An 18,594-nucleotide genomic window follows, 5' to 3' on the forward strand; every position below is an offset into this window, starting at 1 on the left:
CATGTAATTTAGAAATCATGGAAAAGTGGCATCTTGGATTAAGTTTTTTAGACTCGGAATAGTTGGGGAAAATAGAACATTATGGAAAAGTAATAAGGTCATGCCAGTGATTTTACTGGTGATTTATATGTTGGAGGAGAATAGATAAGGCTTGATCATCCTTCTCCATTTTATCACCTCTAGTAAGAACTGTGATGTATTATCATGGAAAGTCATGCAAAGTGTCAGTGCATGAACCTGAAGTATGTGTTCTTGAAAACAAATCAGGAAGAATTTAAGGATGACCTTGTAATTTTTTTTATTGTAATGGGACACCGAGCATGTTTCGAACCACATAAGCAATATCCCAGTAGGGCAAGGCGATGGATTATACTGTCCTCAAATTGCTATGGTTGTCAAATCCCAAATTCGCTCTGATTTAGTCTGTCATACAGACCCCGAAGCAAATTCATCCAAGAAATCCCACGCAAGTCTAGAAAATGTGGCAAGTCTAGATTTGGCGCAACGCATTTTTCACTGTACCTCATAAGGGAGGTTAACAATAGTCAAGGAAAAGAACAAACGATTAATAATATACTACTCAAAGAATCCAAGGAACACCTAGGTTTTTTATTATAAAGAAAACACATATGATACGATGACATTTTTTATTGGTGGTTAAGGTCAATTCATTGCAGATACAAAGTCTTCTCGCCGCCTCACGTATGGCAATACCCTCCTGGATCCACCCAATAGCTCTCCCCCTGTCAGCAATGCTTAGACGGCGATGTTGAGGCATGGTTTTCAACATGTGATTGATCTGTGTTCCAAACGTTGCTTAGAAGGGAAATTTGTGTATGATGTTCAAGGAGATTTGCACTTTCACGTGCACTAGAAGGTTTGGGTGTATTCGGTAGAATAAGACCTGTGGAAGCCTTAACTTGCAACTCAAAAATGCGTTATTTGTTAATTTCCAACTTCAAACCCTTCAAAATTCTATCGGTTTATCGTCCTAACATAATGTGACCTTTAAACCATTACCAGTTGTCGATCAAATGACATCATTATTTTGCACCTTATCTCTGTAAATTTCCCAGCATATTAACTAAAAGCTTCTGACCCAAAATTACCACTGTTCCTTGGATTCTCTTGGGTAGTATACAAGGCCAAGCAAAGCTGTGGGCCTCCTTTCCTTGTATGAACAGCATAAAGCTGTGTGTTTACCGAACTAAGGCTGATATGTTTGGGTAACTAATTCGATACCTTTAACGTTATTTATAGAAATAATGCATACACATGTACACATGACAATTACACATGCGGGCCCTGGATTTCTTTTTGCCCTCAAGTATTTTATATTTACGTGCCATCCGCTTTATATGCTTGTGAATGAATGGCATGGTACCATCACGTGTAATGGCAAATATAGCTCAAACCTATAGAGCAACTGATTGTTATATATGATACACGTAATTTACACACAGCCCGTCTCCATCATTGACCTTGACACAAAACACCATAGCCGTTCCAGTTGTTAAACCACCACTGGCAGTCGTGATGTAGTTTGAATACACACACAAACGCACATGCACTGCCCTGTTAAAACTATTGCATACCTGGATCTTTCACTGAAATAACATGCAATGGTATCAGAAACTGCGATCCGTTAAGCTCTTTATAGATATGACTTCACACCCGTGAAGATCCCTGTTAGAAGTGGAATTCAGCCACCCCTGATGTCGTAAGAGGTGACTAACGGGATCGGGTGGCCAGACTCGCTGACTTGGTTGAGACATGTCATCTTATCCCAATTGCGTAGATCGATGCTCATGTTGAGCACTGGATTGTCTGGTCCAGACTCTATTATTTACAGACCGCCGTCATATAGCTGGAGTATTGCTGAATGCGGCGTTAAACAACAACCAGCCAGCCAACCACCTCAAGCTCTCACATGTACGACTGATGTACGCCAGCTAGGACCATGAACACCCGATTTTTAAATTTTCTTATTATTGTACTCGTAAATGTCAAGGTTCTGTCGTTTTGTTCCTGGATCCCCTGACTGTGAGTCAGTTGAGTGTGACTCATGCCGGTGGTATGTCTTGTCAGGTAACCACTTGGAACAATATAGCTGAAACTTGCATCCTTACCTATGACCGCGCCTGAATAACAAAGAGGTTTCAATCTTTTTTTAATATTGCCTCTAGTAGGGTCTACAGCAGCAAAATGCAATATCCTTTCATTGCCATTCAGAACCATTTCTTCCAACATTTAGTCAAATTTATAGTAGTAGGACTGTATGACCGAAAGACATTTTTCGAAATATAATGGCTTAGTATAATAATAATGCTACTTTCTGCGCCTAGAATCCAACACGCTGCTGCTCTCTACATTGTTACCCTGACGAAATTGTACTTTCAAAGCTGCTACTAAGCGCTCATCCCCGATCATCTCCAGGGTATACGGTACGATAACTCTAAACTATACCCTGGATGCATCTACGGCTCGGCCCGATGATTTTATTACCTCCCTTGGTTGGCTTTTTATCCAATCAGGTGTCTACGCTGGGAAGTTGAACGTACCAATCACAACTCACTTTCGCTTTTTAATTATCTAACCGTTATAAACTTGTCAACACAATAATATATTGTTGCAGATACTCTGAAAGAAGGAGTTATTGCATATATTTTTTTAAGGTTTCAGACCTGTCAATTTGTCTGTATATGTTTTCCCCCAAAAGCTGAGTCGCACTGCAAACAAACTTTGGCGGCTGCGACCGTTGCGACTGCAATTGTTAGAAATTGTTAGTAAACTTACCTCTGGATTATGGTAGCCTTATTCCCATGGATACACAGAATACATACAGAAAATCAAAAGAAATTTTATCACTAAGTCATAGCTATTCCTAGTGGTATACCTAATCTACCCCTGAGTTATCTCCCTTGATCCTGACGTCACTGTATTGTTCTCCTAGAACCCTTCATAATTTTTAAAAAAAATTAACACATCTATGACATCTTCTAAGAATAATTTCGCGGGGGAGGACACAGGGTGGGAACTACTCCCCATAATCCAGAGGTCAGTTTAATAACAATTACTAACAATACATGTAATCGTTCCTAATTATAACGTAAACATTCCCTCTGGATTATGGTAGCCTGAATCCCAAGTAAGGAAGGAGGGTTACCCTTGGAAGATACTACCCTCTATACAACCACCTGAGAGTTGATTACTCAACCTCCTAAGAATAACTATGACTTAGTCAGAGATAAATAATTTATCTCTAGATTGGTCAGTAGCAGTGAGGGAATACATTCCCAGAGATGGTGAGTCTTCTAACTTCCCACAGTTATGGTTGATATAATAGATATTATGATAATTCTAATCCGTCATAGTAGGGATTATATAATCTCTGACGCCATAAATCCGGATTACGATAGATTCCTATAAATGTATCATGATTCTATCCGAATCCCGAAATATGTCATTAAACCTAATATTCCTTAAAATTATGACGTCACTTCCGTAAGTATGACGTCACTTCCAGTTTGATGACGTCACTTCCGGTAACTATGACGTCACTTCCGGATCTTTGACGTACGTCCGGTCCTATGACGTCACTTCGGGTTCTTGACGTCACTTCCAGAGCTCCTGACTTCACTCTCTAGGTTGAGTATCTTCTAATTCAATCTTGTAATGTCATTTCCGGTTATGACGTCACTTCCGGTATCAAATACAACTATATATATAGTACTTAAGGTCTCTCAACCTGAACAAAAAATATATTTTCCAACCCATTGCTATCAACCATAGCCGGGAAGTGAGAGATTCGGTGACAATAGTATTTGGGATTACACTTTCTCAGTAAAGTACTGATTCTAGTAGGGTACTGTCCTTCCAGATCTTTCTGTTTATATCTAGTACAAGTCTAACATAGCACACCGCCGCCGCCTTACTGTAGGTCAACAAGTACAATGTATTACACTAGGAACATTGGTACACAAACTATATCACTGCTACACAACGCTATGAGTAATTCTCCCTGTCTTTTAGACCGCCTCCGTGGTGTAGTGGTTAGAGCGTCCGCCCGGAGTGCGGAAGGTCGCGGGTTCGATCCCCGACCGCGTCATACCAAAAGACGTTAAAATATGGTACTTGTTGGTCCCTGCCTGGCGCTCGGTATTAATGGGTACAACAAGGACTGGTCGGCTCGGAGTCAGTATAATGTGTCTGAGTGGGGTATTCATGCTTCACTGCGGCATGGTATCTCAGTGGGCTAGCACTATAAAACCAGCTTCAGTCTGGGCTAGTACAACCAGCAGCGAAAATCGCACAAGTCTAACATACACACGCATGCACGTCGTCATATGGTACAGCGAAATATTCTCAAGCACGACGTTAAACCCAATTCCACCACCACCCTGTCTTTTAGTGAATGTGCAATCTAGGTAACGACAAACAAGATCGAACTGAATCCATGTTCTTTAACGTTGTAGATTTGATACAGTACAGGGGCGTAGGAACGCTTTTCAGAGTTGGGGGGCTAATTTATGAAAAGTAATGAAAATCAAAATGAAATTGTAGTTATGGTAAGGTAGATATGGTTTCGTCTTGAAAAAAGTGGGGTTTTGTCAACCAACGACATTACAAAATGAATTGGAAATACTGTCGTCATCTCGAAAGTTCAAGGTTGTATGAATAATTTAATGCAGAGAAAATCTGTATACCTTGTTTTATTTTCCTGTAATGTTAGATAGTGCGTCGGCCTACCCCGACAACAAGAACTTGAATCAACTACCTGTCTGGATCCCGTTTCAAAAGCTAAGCCTAAGATCTTGTAACTTTCCTCATAGCATTCCTACCTCCTATACTGTAACATTGACTTACGATAGTCGTAGCGCTACGAGAGCTTTGTGAAACGGGGCCCTGGTCAACATTCGAGTACATACATGCCATGCTGTCACATCCTTAAATACCCGTGAAGGTCCGGGTTAGAATGAACCTTCAGTAACCCATGCTTGTCGTAAGAGGCGACTAACGGGATCGGGTGGTCAGGCTCGCTGGCTTGGTTGACACATGTCATCGGTTCCCACTTGCGCAGATCGATGGCCATGCTGTTGATCACTGGATTGTCTGGTCCAGGCTCGATTATTTACAGACCGCCGCCATATAGCAGGAATATTGCTGAGTGCGGCGTAAAACGTAACTCACTCACATCCTCAAATATTGTTTAAAACAACATTGACTCTATTTTCAGTTCCGTACACTTTACATTTACATGGAGGATAATGTCCGTTGAGAATGTAAGTGAGTGAGTGAGTTAAGTTTTACGCCGCACTCTGAGAATTTAAAGAAATTTTGTTCAACAAAAACTAGCAAACAACGTGACCATGCCTCAGTTGTCGACAGTGCTGTATTTATGTTCCAGTTGTGTGTAACTGAAGTACTCGGTCGTGGTCGACAATTGCAGCTGTGTACATTCGACACCAATTCGAGTTATACATGTACTTCTTGGTACAGTGCATCATTTATAGGTTCTCGGAAGACGTGCTACTTTCATATTCGCTGTGAACTAGATTACTATGACGGTCTGGAGTCATGTCGATACAATCGATTCAACATTGAGGTGTCCAGGGCGGTCCTCCATGTCGATTCAAAGTATGTGTGTATTATGTAAGTATGTCTACTGTCCAATAGTGTGTGAGTGTTGCGTAATTCGTGTTTCACTTGAGGTTGTGTATACCGCTCGATGAGCGTATTGGGTCAGCCTGACATTACTGCGTTACATTGATCTCAACAGGACACTCGCACTAGATTCGGGTTGTTTCAGTTTGTGTCAGCAATATCAATGTCAACAAACATTAGGTGGTGAAGCATATGATAACTATGTCAGAAATTAGGTGGTGAAGCATATGTTAACATGTAGGTGGTGAAGCATATGTTAACCATGTCAAACATTAGGTGGTGAAGCATATGTTAACTATGTCAAACATTAGGTGGTGAAGCATATGTTAACTATGTCAAACATTAGGTGGTGAAGCATATGTTAACCATGTCAAACATTAGGTGGTGAAGCATATGTTAACTATGTCAAACATTAGGTGGTGAAGCATATGTTAACCATGTCAAACATTAGGTGGTGAAGCATATGTTAACCATGTCAAACATTAGGTGGTGAAGCATTAGGTGGTGAAGCGTATGTTAACTATGTCAAACATTAGGTGGTGAAGCATATGTTAAATGTCATGTCAACAGGTGGTGAAGGTGGTGAAGCATATATGTTGGTGAAGCATATGTCCATGTCAACATTAGGTGGTGAAGCATATGTTAACTATGTCAAACATTAGGTGGTGAAGCATATGTTAACTATGTCAAACATTAGGTGGTGCATATGCATGTCAAACATTAGGTGGTGAAGCATATGTTAACTATGTCAAACATTAGGTGGTGAAGCATATGTTAACTATGTCAAACATTAGGTGGTGAAGCATATGTTAACCATGTCAAACATTAGGTGGTGAAGCATATGTTAACTATGTCAAACATTAGGTGGTGAAGCATATGTTAACTATGTCAAACATTAGGTGGTGAAGCATATGTTAACTATGTCAAACATTAGGTGGTGAAGCATATGTTAACTATGTCAAACATTAGGTGGTGAAGCATATGTTAACCATGTCAAACATTAGGTGGTGGTGTTAAAGCATCACATAGGTGGTGAAACATAACTATGTCAAACATGTCATAACCATGTCAGACATTAGGTGGTGAAGCATATGAAACTATGTCAAACATTAGGTGGTGAAGCAAGCATATGTTAACATATGTCAAACATTAGGTGGTGAAGCATATGTTAACTATGTCATATGTTAAATGTCAAACATTAGGTGGTGAAGCATATGTTAACTATGTCAAACATTAGGTGGTGAAGCATATGTTAACCATGTCAAACATTAGGTGGTGAAGCATATGTTAACCATGTCACATTAGGTGGTGAACATTAGACATTAGGTGGTGAAGCATGTATGTTAACTATGTCAAACATTAGGTGGTGAAGCATATGTTAACTATGTCAAACATTAGGTGGTGAAGCATATGTTAACTATGTCACATAGGTGGTGAAGCATATGTTAACCATGTCAAACATAGGAGGTGGTGAAGCATATGTTAACTATGTCAAACATTAGGTGGTGAAGCATATGTTAACTATGTCAAACATTAGGTGGTGAAGCATATGTTAACTATGTCAAACATTAGGTGGTGAAGCATATGTTAACTATGTCAAACATTAGGTGGTGAAGCATATGTTAACTATGTCAAACATAAGGTGGTGAAGCATATGTTAACTATGTCAAACATTAGGTGGTGAAGCATATGTTAACTATGTCAAACATTAGGTGGTGAAGCATATGTCAACTATTTCAAAAATTAGGTATTTAAACATATGTCAGCTATATCAAATATCCCGTGTTAACTGTGACGTACATTTGGGTTTGGGATTGAGGTGGAAGTGCACGGGTATAGGGGAGTGTATGTAATATGTCAGTCTAGGCTATGGCTAAATCATTATAACAGATCTGTTAGTCTAGACAGATTAAATGCCAAACTATGGATCTATGTAAATAAAATAAGCATTTGTATATTACGGGTATATATTAACGTTATACACTGCATTGGTAATAACAACGCAGAACAAACTTATCACATGAAGGAGTATGCCACGTCAAGGTCATCTACTAAACGCACGCTTGGACATGTGTTGCACCTGTTCCCGATTTAGAGCATGATGGATATCTGTGCTATACAAGCTGCTGACTGAACACCACTAGGACTGATTGGACTACTCGGGTCTCGTTTCACACCAGGAAGTATTTTGTTACAAGGATTTGTTAATACCAGCCAGGACAAAGATACCATTGTTTGCATACTGAGTTTAAGGTTACATTTATGCCAACTTCTGTCACCCCATCCTGTCCTGGACCCCGTTTCACAACGCTATCATAGTGCTGCGACCGTCACCGTGTACGTCTATGTTAAACAGGTAGGGCAGTTACGATGGTCCCAGCACCGTCACCGTGTACGTCTATGTTAAACAGGTAGGGGAGTTACGATGGTCCGATCACCGTCGTCTATGTTAAACAGGTAGGGGAGTTACGTCCCAGTATGTTAAACAGGTAGGGGAGTTACGATGGTCCCAGCACCGTCACCGTGTACGTCTATGTTAAACAGGTAGGGGAGTTACGATGGTCCCAGCACCGTCACCGTGTACGTCTATGTTAAACAGGTAGGGGAGTTACGATGGTCCTAGCACCGTCACCGTGTACGTCTATGTTAAACAGGTAGGGGAGTTACGATGGTCCCAGCACCGTCACCGTGTACGTCTATGTTAAACAGGTAGGGGAGTTACGATGGTCCCAGCACCGTCACCGTGTACGTCTATGTTAAACAGGTAGGGGAGTTACGATGGTCCTCACCACCATGCACCGTGTAGGAGTTACGATGGTCCCAGCACCGTCACCGTGTACGTCTATGTTAAACAGGGGGAGTTACGATGGTCCCAGCACCGTCACCAGTACCGTCACCGTGTACGTCTATGTTAAAAAGGTAGGGGAGTTACGATGGTCCCAGCACCGTCACCGTGTACGTCTATGTTAAAAGGTAGGGGAGTTACGATGGTCCCAGCACCGTCACCGTGTACGTCTATGTTAAACAGGTAGGGGAGTTACGATGGTCCCAGCACCGTCACCGTGTACGTCTATGTTAAAAGGTAGGGGAGTTACGATGGTCCTAGCACCGCGACCGCTTTCCCCACCAAGTCCTTGTTCCCTAGTTTATGTGATGGTAACAGATGTAATAGGTATAGATACAATTTCTGTACACTACACAGTAAATTGAAGTGAATGGGGTAGCTTTATCCTCATGTGGTCATTGGTTTGGTCTGGTTGTTGTTTAACGCCGCAACTCAGCAATAATCCAGCTATATGGCGGCGGTTTGCAAATAAACGAGTCTGGACCAGACAGTCATGTGATTAACATCATGCGCATCGATCTACGCAATTGGGATACGATGACTGTCTTATGTACACTAAAATTACATACAACAAACAAAACATTTCCACAATTACACTCTGGAAACCCAAAACTCTCCGCGCTATGGCCAGTCTCTGGCAGGATTTTACCAAATTAATATGCTATTTTCATAGTTGTATATGCATATACACACGTCCTTGTTAATATAATAACATTTCAATGTTTCTAAGAAAATTATCCATGTAAATAATATTTGCCTTTGAGTATATTTTTATAACTCAAATCAAGCCAGCATGTTTGCAATAATTAAGAATACGAATACACGGATACCCTTTGCATGAATATCATCGATGCTTAGTTTGATTTGAACTCAGTTTATGTGGATGTGACGGTCTGTTGTGGATGACTATGTTATTGACGTCAGTACCCATTCATTCCATTGTTGTTTGTGACAGACTTCCATATGATGATGTGCTTTTTCAGTTTCTGGAAAATCCTATAATCTAAATCTGCTGTCTAATTTAAAACGAATAAGACTGAAAGATAAAAATGTAAAGTATATGCTTTACGAGGAAATCCCTGGTAATAATGTAACACAATATAAGATTATGGTTTTGAAAACGTAGTTCCACAGAGTACATTGAATATTCACAACTATCGATCACGACTTTTGTGACTGGTATTGTGTAATCACTACAATATAAATCGACCACGGTTGGGCTTAATAAAAGATAATTGTGTTTTCAGACGTTGCCAACATCAGTTTCCTATAAACACCTGTGGGTGTGTCTGTTGGCATAGAAAGGTATTGTAAGAGCAGAAACCAGTCAACAGAACAGGCACAGATCAAAGAACAAACACGACTACATACCTCGATCCTAAACGAAGACACGTAAATCCACCAACAGGTACAGGATGGACCAGCCCAATGTTAGCCCCGGTCGAGGTCGAGGACGAGGAAGGGGGGATATCCTGAAGCAAGCCGTTGAAGAAACAGCATCAACACGCAGGGTAATCAACATGAAGTGTCACTCCCATTTCACTTAGATCAGCTGTAATACTGCTGAAACAAATATAAGCTCATGATAGATTCTCACTCTACTCTGCTTTTAGCAGAGATTTCCTATGAAGGTGGAAAGGGCTTTGCCGCTTGCATTATAAACGCTTTTTGTTATAACTGCACTTGGCGATGTCATATATGTGTGATAAGGGTTTGGTAAGGCTCCATTCTTTCCAAGTTGCTTCTTCCCGTGAATCTCTTATTAGTAAAATTGACAATCTTCCTTGAACTTCATGTTTGACGTCATCTCATATGTTGTGTAATTTACACTAAAGACTGAAGCTGTTAGAATATTGCTCTACATAAAAGGAATGTTGACTCTTGAAATCCACCTTCTTGTCATACTTTTTTTTTTGTCGCTCTTTTATCTTCTTTAAATGAAATACATGTGGACAATCCTAGCGGAAGTTCCCATTCGTATGTAGCATGAAACAGTTCCGCAAGAGACCCGTGATTACCCATGCTTGTCGTAAGAAGCAACTAACGGGATCGGGTGGTCAGGTTCGCTGACTTGGTTGACATAAGTCATCGTATCCCAATTGCCTAGATTAATGCTCATGATGTTGATCACTGGATTGTCTAATAGCAGGAATATTGCTGAGTGCGACGTTAAACAACAAACACACGCAGTGTTCTGCAAGCAGGGAAGAACAATTGGTGTCCATATTGATAAGACATAAGGTTACCAGGATAAAACATCAAGTGTATTTACATGGTTGAACTTGGTTGAAGCAATCAACATATTTATAGCTGGACTATTGGTATCCACAATAAGCCTAAGAGCTCATGTTGTGAAAGCTTGCTTTGACCGCTTTGCTGTAATTATCAATAAATCGTATTGTGGCTATAAATGTTGACCGTTTTCTGTATTTCTCCTCAGATGACATCCGAAGCAAATGGTGGGAAAATGTCTAATAGTGAGTATAACAACGTAAATCAATAGAAATCCTGAAAAGAGACGCGTGGTTAAGTTACCACAGTACTACCGATCTGAGGTACACATCATTGCTCATCTCCTTCATCTATAATGTTCTTGTTTGCTATATAGTTATATATCAAAGCTTTAATAAACACTTTTTTTATCAGTCCAAGAAGGAGATAAATCCACTGTATCAGACGAAGATATCAAGAATTGGTTAAAACAGGTAGGTGCGAGTGTCATTACAAAAACTGCAAAAGTCTTTTGCCTCAGATGAATACCCATGTTGCCACATATATCGTTCAGTGTAAAAGGGTCCCGTTTGAACAGTCGTATTTCTAACTCTCAAACAATTATCAGTTCCATGTTTGAATTTAAACCGCAATGAGAGTATGTAATTTCGACATGCAGGTTTTGCGAGATTAAACAAACGGAGAGAAGCAAGCTATTTGTACATATGTATGAGCGTGTAAAAATTCGAATTAATTGCTATAGCCAGTCCTTGAGCTTTATCCCTATTTATTGTACACTTTATATTAAAGAGCGTTTTTAGGTTTACACTAAAATATCATCTCTAACTTAACATAATGCTTAGTACACAGGTCTACATATAATCAACCATGAGATTTTAACTTCAGTAAAGTCATAAGAAACCACGCCGCTTTACTCGCATTTCCAGTTTCTCCAATAAATCTTTTAAACATAAATTATGTCTTTAAAAGTAAATTTACCCGTTTAGATGTACATGTAGGAGGCAATCTATAAATCGCCCCTTTACATGAATTCTGCCCCAAACCATTTTGTCTTCCACACCTGCATGCAATGACTCTGTTCAACACATGATACCACCAAACCGTCGCACATTATACAGACGCTGACCAAACGCAAAGGTGGGATATGGAAAAAACATTTGCGGACATTCTTCAGCGAAAGCTTCCAGGTCAATGCGCCAGATGACCTAATCGGGAAAATACAGTGCTGGTCTGATTTGTTTCAAATTGACAGGTTGGTATTGCCAATGAAATTTCTCTTCCCTCAGTACCTAATAATTTCATTGGGTATATACAGTCCGTTTGATTTCATTTGAGACCGATGAATTACTCACTAACACAAAGTCACTAACAAAACCAAGCTTTTCACAGTCACATGAAATCGACAGACCAACTCTGATGATTTGTCTCATAATTTTGGACACCTGATTATTATTTTGGACGATCATTATTTTGTTGTCACTTTTCGCTATTTTTTACGAGGGAGTGCCACTTGCTGGTAGATCAGCCAGATAATCAACAAGTGTGTGTAGTGAAATTTCAATTTCACAGGTGCAACTTGCACACCTGGTTGTTCTACCAGCAAGTGGCACTCCCTCGTAAGAAATAGCGAAAAGTTACAACAAAATAATGATCGTTTGTTAAACAACTTTTTTATTTGTGTGTCCAAAATTATTAAACAAATCATCAGAGTTGGTCTGTCGAGTTTATGTGACTGTGCAAAGTTTGATCTTGTTGCATTTACTAGTATTAGATTTTGTTTTAGTGAGCAATTCATCGGTCTCAAATGAAATCAAACGGACTATACATATCAGAACTCTTTGAGATAAAAGCTTCTATTATTTCACATTTTGTTAAGTATTCAATATGGCTGCTTCTTCACTGACTAAATAAAGGTTATATTTCCCGAAAGCACCTTATGATCTGGTTAATGTACTAATTGTATAGCTTCCACACTTCAGTGCTATTTGTGCCTGTCAGATAACTTCCTACGTTTTCTTTCTAGTATTGCTGGAGGAGAAATCGTACGCCTGTCAGATAAATTCCTCGCTGCACAAAAGGAAAATGCGATGGTAAATATTGAACCAAGCAATAGTTGTTTCAAACATTAAATGTGGGGCTTAAAGGAATTTATGATTCACATCTAACACATAGATTATGTAAGAATGGAATATCTAGGTTATCAAACAGTATTTTGACTTTCATTTTAAGGAATCAATGCCAAAAGTTGCAACTGTTCCGGACAAATTTATTCGGATTTGGCTGAAGAAGGTAATTACATATTTGTTTTGGTTACCGATGTTTTTACGAATTCATACGTATGTATGATGTGTGTATGTGTGTGTGCGCGCGCGTGTGAGCTCGAGCGTGCGTGTGTGTGTATGATGGATGGATGGATGGATGGATAATTACATATTACAAAGTGTATATACAAAGCTATATTGAATGTTACTGAGATATCCTATTAGTTATTTAAGATTACATTGAGAGGATCCATACATTCATGGTTCAATGTTTCAATCATGCTAAAGGAACTGTGTAAAAGACAGAGCGGAATTCCGATGGCAGACATCCCAAGTCTCTTCAAAGAAAGCTTTGGTGCTTCTGCCCCAGAAGATCTAATTACCAAACTACGGTCATGGCCTAATGTGGTTCAAATACAAAGGTAGGTGTTACGAGAAGGCGGTTTTCATAACCAGGAAACGCTTTCTACTATACTCTGTACTACTATCTTACTATTTTTCAGTATAGTCTTTTGTGACAATTTTACAGCATTCGAGGTATTAAAATTGTTGTTTCCACTGGCGTGTTCTGGCATGTATATACAAAGGTCTGATAAAATGTTTGTCTAATATAGTGTCATTGTATTTGTCAGTGTTCAAGGAAGAGATATTATGACGTTAACACCAAGAGCATCCCCATCACGCGATCATACGGTGAGTCTATTCTTCACAAGTTTCACAGTATGTTGTTTGTTACACATCAGGGCATTCCTATTTCTAGCGGTGCTGGGGTAGCTTTGTTGTTAAACGTTCGCTCGTCAGGCCGAAGACCCGGGTCCATTTCCCACATGGGTACAATGTGTACAGCCCGTTTCTGGTGTTCGCCCGCCGTGATATTGCTGGAATATTGCTAAAAGCCACACTCACTCATATTTCCAACACCGGAATTCTCGTATAATGTTAATTGTTTTCATTATTGCACAGCAAGTAAAATAGAAGGACAAACATGTTTTGATTATTATTATTTTAGAATCCACAAGACGAAGATATACACGCCATGAAGCAAAGGTAATTACAGGACATACACGTACACGTGCGCCTAGACGTTAGATTTTAGGGGTCGGTTAAGAATGTGTTTTCATTAAATTCTTAAAATTTCAACTCATTGATAAATACAACAATAATATCTCCTTCTATGTAAAAGCTTTTAGACATTTCACATTTTGTTTAGTATTGAAATACATATGCATGCTTCTTCATTGACAAAATTAAGGTTTCATGTTTGCCATCTATGCTAAATGCGTTCAACAAATAATCTATTCAATGTTTAAGGATTTCCACAGTCTGCATACCCAAAGAAGGAACATTTTGGGATGTTCATGTATTATGGTCGGAAAGCCCAACACTCTTTTGTGTAAGAAACATTCTTTCATTATATGTTCCTAATATTACGATCAACGAATCAAATAGTAAATAATCAATCAAAACCCACCTTACTAAGTGATGTCCCAAACTCCCAAACATCTCTGATGCAGTTATTATTTACAGTTATCCAACTCTTCATGATATATATGGGCGGAGGGGTAGCCTAGTGGTTAAAGCGTTCGATCGTCACGCCGAAGACCCGGGTTCGATTCTCCACATGGTTACAATGTGTTAAGCCCATTCTGGTGTCCCCCGCCGACATATTGCTGGAATATTGCTAAAAGCGGCGTAAAACCATACTCACTCACTCATGATATATATTAGTCATTGTGCGCTACTATAACCTTCATATACCATATTACATTCAGTCCATGGTAGAAATGTCTTTGCATATATTTGTGTTTCCTGTTGCAGTGTATCCCGTATAATCATCACCAGAAACTGTACTCGATGATGCAAGAGCTTAACGCATACCTTGCCGCTAAAACAAGTGTATGTAAACTAAGCCTTTCCTATTTAAACTAAATGCACAAACAAATGTATACTATGATGTATTGTCAGACACATTTTTAAGGTCCATAATAAATAATGTAGATGTGTCTTGAGAATGTGTGTGAAAAAATATTTTGAAAGTATCCGCTTTCATTGAAGACATATTTTCTTTACAAATTTACAAACGTACATATGTACATGCAAAATTCAAGTCGTTTTAATATTGTACACTGTTCCCTTTTATCATCGTTCCTCAAAGAGGGTTCATATCTGCCTTACTCTGCTTTCATCTTTTCTTCCTGTAGACAATCCCAAAGGCGTCACTGATCCAAGGTGACGTATATGCGGGGAACTATGACGACACTTGGTATCGTGTTATCTTTAAGGGATTTTCAGAAGACAACAAGGTGAGAATGAAATATTGATTATCTTATTATTTGCTGACTTCAACACGTCTTCAAATGGTGGTATACATTCACGCATTGATTGAATCTATTGATAAAATACGAACTGAAAAGATGAGCGAAATAACCGTTAGGTTCTGCTGCTCCAACTCTAAGCAGGCACATCATAACTCAAATATTGCTGAAAGCTTGTTAACTAAGTCCTAGTTCCTTGTTTTGTCATTTACAATTCAGGTTATGACTTGTTTGGCTGATTACTGCTTTGATGTAAAGCTCAGCATGAGTAATCTACAGGAACTACCAAACAGGTTTCACAGCCTTCCTTTCGGTAGTTTTAAAGCACGACTTCAAGGTTGGTTAATTTCGTTCTCATTTCGTTTTTGTTTCTAACTATATGTTATATACGAGCAATTATGACATTATGATCTCTGTAAACATCTCACAATGGAATGTAGATACACACGTATCCAAAACTGTCATTTGTACGTGCACTGAAGATATCACATAGGAATTATCTTAAATTGTCCAACAGTATAATTAGTCAGTCATATTTCAGACTGTAAACTAGAACGTTAACCCCAGAGGACAACCAGTCCCGATTATCTGATTCCAATGTAAGACAAAGCAAAAAAGGGATTAGAGCTGAAAATTGTGCGACTGGATCACTGAAAAAAATGTGATGACAGCATACGTACTTGAAAAGGGTAAACATGTCCTGCTCAAGAATACAATATGTTATGCTTGCTGGAATACATTTTACCAGTTTCCAAAACATAATTTGCAACCCGTGAAGATCCGGGTTAGAATTGATCTTCATCAGCCCATGCTTGTCGTAAGAAGCGACTAACGGGATCGGGTGGTTAGACTCACTAAATTGTTGACACATGTCATTGTATCCCAATTGCGGAGATCTATATTCATGCTGTTTACTGTATTCTCTGGACTAGATTCGATTATTTACAGACCGCCGCCATATAGCTGGAATATTGCTGAGTGCGGCGTTAAACAACAAGCCAACCAACCAACCATAATTTGCAGCTGCTCCAGTCATCTGTTCCAGGTGTTGATCCATCTGACGGGAGCAACCAATGGTCCGAGGAAGCTAAAGAAACCTTTGCAATGATCACAAGTGCACGGGACTTCGTATGTCTGATGTGTGGCAGGCCAGATGACAATGAGGGGGTATCAGTCAGACTTGTAGACACGTCCACTGACGAGGATGTGGTGGTGGACGAAATCATGGAAGAGCTTGATTTGGTTGTGCGTTCACCCTCATACTAACATGCGCCCTTCGAAGATGATAATGTTTAAATAATGCTGAACCTTGTCCATAGCTAGAAGAAGTTTCTGCTAAAAGTGGAGTAAACTGTATGGTACCGACTGACTCTTGAACAGTTGTTAATGAATCATTGTGAAACAGTGATAAAACCCACAGGCTATCGATACACAGGATATGCCCTATACTACTATAGGAACATATCCTATGTATCGATAACCTGTGATAAAACCGTTGATCTTGAAAAGTTGAGCACATATTGTCCCTTCGCCTGCAACATTCATGTACAGATGCAAAGGCAAATCACTTGTCACTGATGCGCCAAATTTGGAAACGGTTTCCACATATCAACCAACATATTGAAAAGCATTAAGGTCTTGAAAAGCGTTACCTTCATCTAACACATTTAGGCAAGCGCTGTTTGAGGCTCTTTTAAATATTCGTAGAAGAGCATGTTCTATTGACCCCTAAAGACTGAGACGTAGAGGACAAAGACTGAAACCACTGGAGTTTTGCATGACATAATCTGAAAGTTGACTGCCCATCTTGTCATACAGTATTGTCGAAAGTATTTTGTCACTTGGAATCTTTATGACCATATCTAAATCAGAAATGGATGGTTCTATCTAACTTCTTGCCTGTACTTCTAGTTCAGGGTGGGGCTCCTAGTATGGTGATCTACCTTCAGTTGTTGGCGATCTATAGCCCATTTTTATATTGTGTTGTCCCCTATAGTTAAAATGTTTTAGATTCAATTACTAGTTTTTCATATATATCTGTGATACTCTAGTTGCTTTACTGTCCTTTGTCGGCAGGTTTTATAATCTCTATATATATTCTATTTCAATGTCAAGTGTTCTCGTCACGATATGGCTGAAATATTGCCGATGTGACGTTAAATAATAATTCACTCACTCACTCACTCTAGTTCAGGGTGGTACATTGTATTTGCTGTTTCATGGCTGTTTTATATTTATGTATCGGATCATCGATGGACCTGAAGCTTAAGTTAAACCTCCTGACCAAATTACTTTGTTTTTTTGTTTTTTTGCTAAGCCCAGTAGGAGTTTATACAAAATCCGTTGCAAAATTGGAGCACGATTTGTTCCATTAGGGATGAATGCACCTAATTGTCTTACTAAAACATTGCATGAATATTATCAGTAAGGATGTCCAGCATTCCACGTGTGTATCTGTGAAATACTGATGGCATTTGCTTTCATGTTAGGCAAATTGTCTTGATATGTAACGGTACCAATGGTCATAGTGTTTGGACTAAACCCGTGAACATCCTGGTTAGAATTGGTCTTCAGCAACTACATGCTTGCTGTAAGGGTTCTGACGGCATCGGGTGGTCAGGCTCGCTGACTTGGTTAACACATGTCATCGTATCCCAGCTGAGAAGATCGATGCTGATGATATTGATCACAGAATTGCCTGGTTCAGACACGATTATTTACAGACCGCCGCCATGTAGCTGCAGTACTTGCTGAGTGTATCATTACATGACAAACAAACAAGACTAAATGTCTGGACTAAAAGCCCAATGAATAAAGTTTTACAAGCCAAATGTTGATAGCACAGATGAACGGTTTCAACAGACTTCTTCCTCAGTTAACATACTAACTTTACATTTAATATCATTTGATATGTTACTTACAGCAAGTTCCCTGATCAAACAATTATTGTAGTGATGCTCATAGAAGATGGTATGTTATTATGCATATAGAGTTTTTTGTGTCATTTGAGTTCGTAATTAGTGTTGTGTAGTCAGGTGATATCCGTATTTTCATGTCTTAGACCAAAATACATATATGTACATTATTTTGTTTTTTGCTTCTTCTGAAAGCAATTGTGATACCTACAAACATAATGAACGGTCTCGTAGAATGTAGCATTTTAACGGATATGAAGGTTTCTGATTTTATATATATTTCTCTGTTCATGTTTTACTTAAGCCATCAGGCCTAATCAGAATGCTATTTCTTAGTCTTGTGTTTTCACTGTGGTAAAACA

The 18,594-nt window shown here is 39.2% G+C and overlaps 1 protein-coding gene across 4 annotated transcripts; it reads left to right on the forward strand.

The window, feature by feature from the left end:
- Nucleotides 1–5,398: 5,398 nt before the first annotated feature.
- LOC124281230 lies at nucleotides 5,399–16,679 on the forward strand. 4 transcript variants are annotated; one of them, XM_046717255.1, is made up of 15 exons: nucleotides 5,399–5,652; nucleotides 9,757–10,020; nucleotides 10,950–10,986; nucleotides 11,156–11,214; nucleotides 11,860–11,993; nucleotides 12,765–12,831; nucleotides 12,950–13,030; nucleotides 13,291–13,424; nucleotides 13,635–13,695; nucleotides 14,012–14,049; nucleotides 14,314–14,395; nucleotides 14,821–14,898; nucleotides 15,204–15,305; nucleotides 15,537–15,654; nucleotides 16,363–16,679. In XM_046717255.1, exons 2-15 carry the CDS (start codon nucleotides 9,925–9,927, stop codon nucleotides 16,581–16,583), a joined length of 1,308 nt encoding a protein of 435 aa, XP_046573211.1. In that variant the 5' UTR covers nucleotides 5,399–5,652; nucleotides 9,757–9,924; the 3' UTR covers nucleotides 16,584–16,679. The 4 variants fall into 4 exon arrangements, with proteins under 4 accessions (XP_046573211.1, XP_046573212.1, XP_046573214.1 ...); XM_046717256.1 differs by having other exon boundaries at nucleotides 5,399–5,637; XM_046717258.1 differs by having other exon boundaries at nucleotides 5,403–5,652; nucleotides 12,971–13,030.
- Nucleotides 16,680–18,594: the final 1,915 nt, after the last annotated feature.

This window comes from Haliotis rubra, unplaced genomic scaffold (genome assembly GCF_003918875.1).
Source record: "Haliotis rubra isolate DU_JTF1 unplaced genomic scaffold, ASM391887v1 Scf280, whole genome shotgun sequence".
Lineage (NCBI taxonomy): Eukaryota > Metazoa > Mollusca > Gastropoda > Lepetellida > Haliotidae > Haliotis > Haliotis rubra.

What these genes read in the sequence shown, in the direction of transcription:
- LOC124281230 (XM_046717255.1), top strand. Translation starts at nt 9,925, where the DNA reads ATGGACCAGCCCAATGTTAGCCCCGGTCGAGGTCGAGGACGAGGAAGG. An exon ending in TGGTGGGAAAATGTCTAATA is followed by an intron (nt 10,987 to 11,155) that starts GTGAGTATAACA and finishes TTTTTTTATCAG; the next exon opens with TCCAAGAAGGAGATAAATCC. An exon ending in CACAAAAGGAAAATGCGATG is followed by an intron (nt 12,832 to 12,949) that starts GTAAATATTGAA and finishes GTTATCAAACAG; the next exon opens with TATTTTGACTTTCATTTTAA.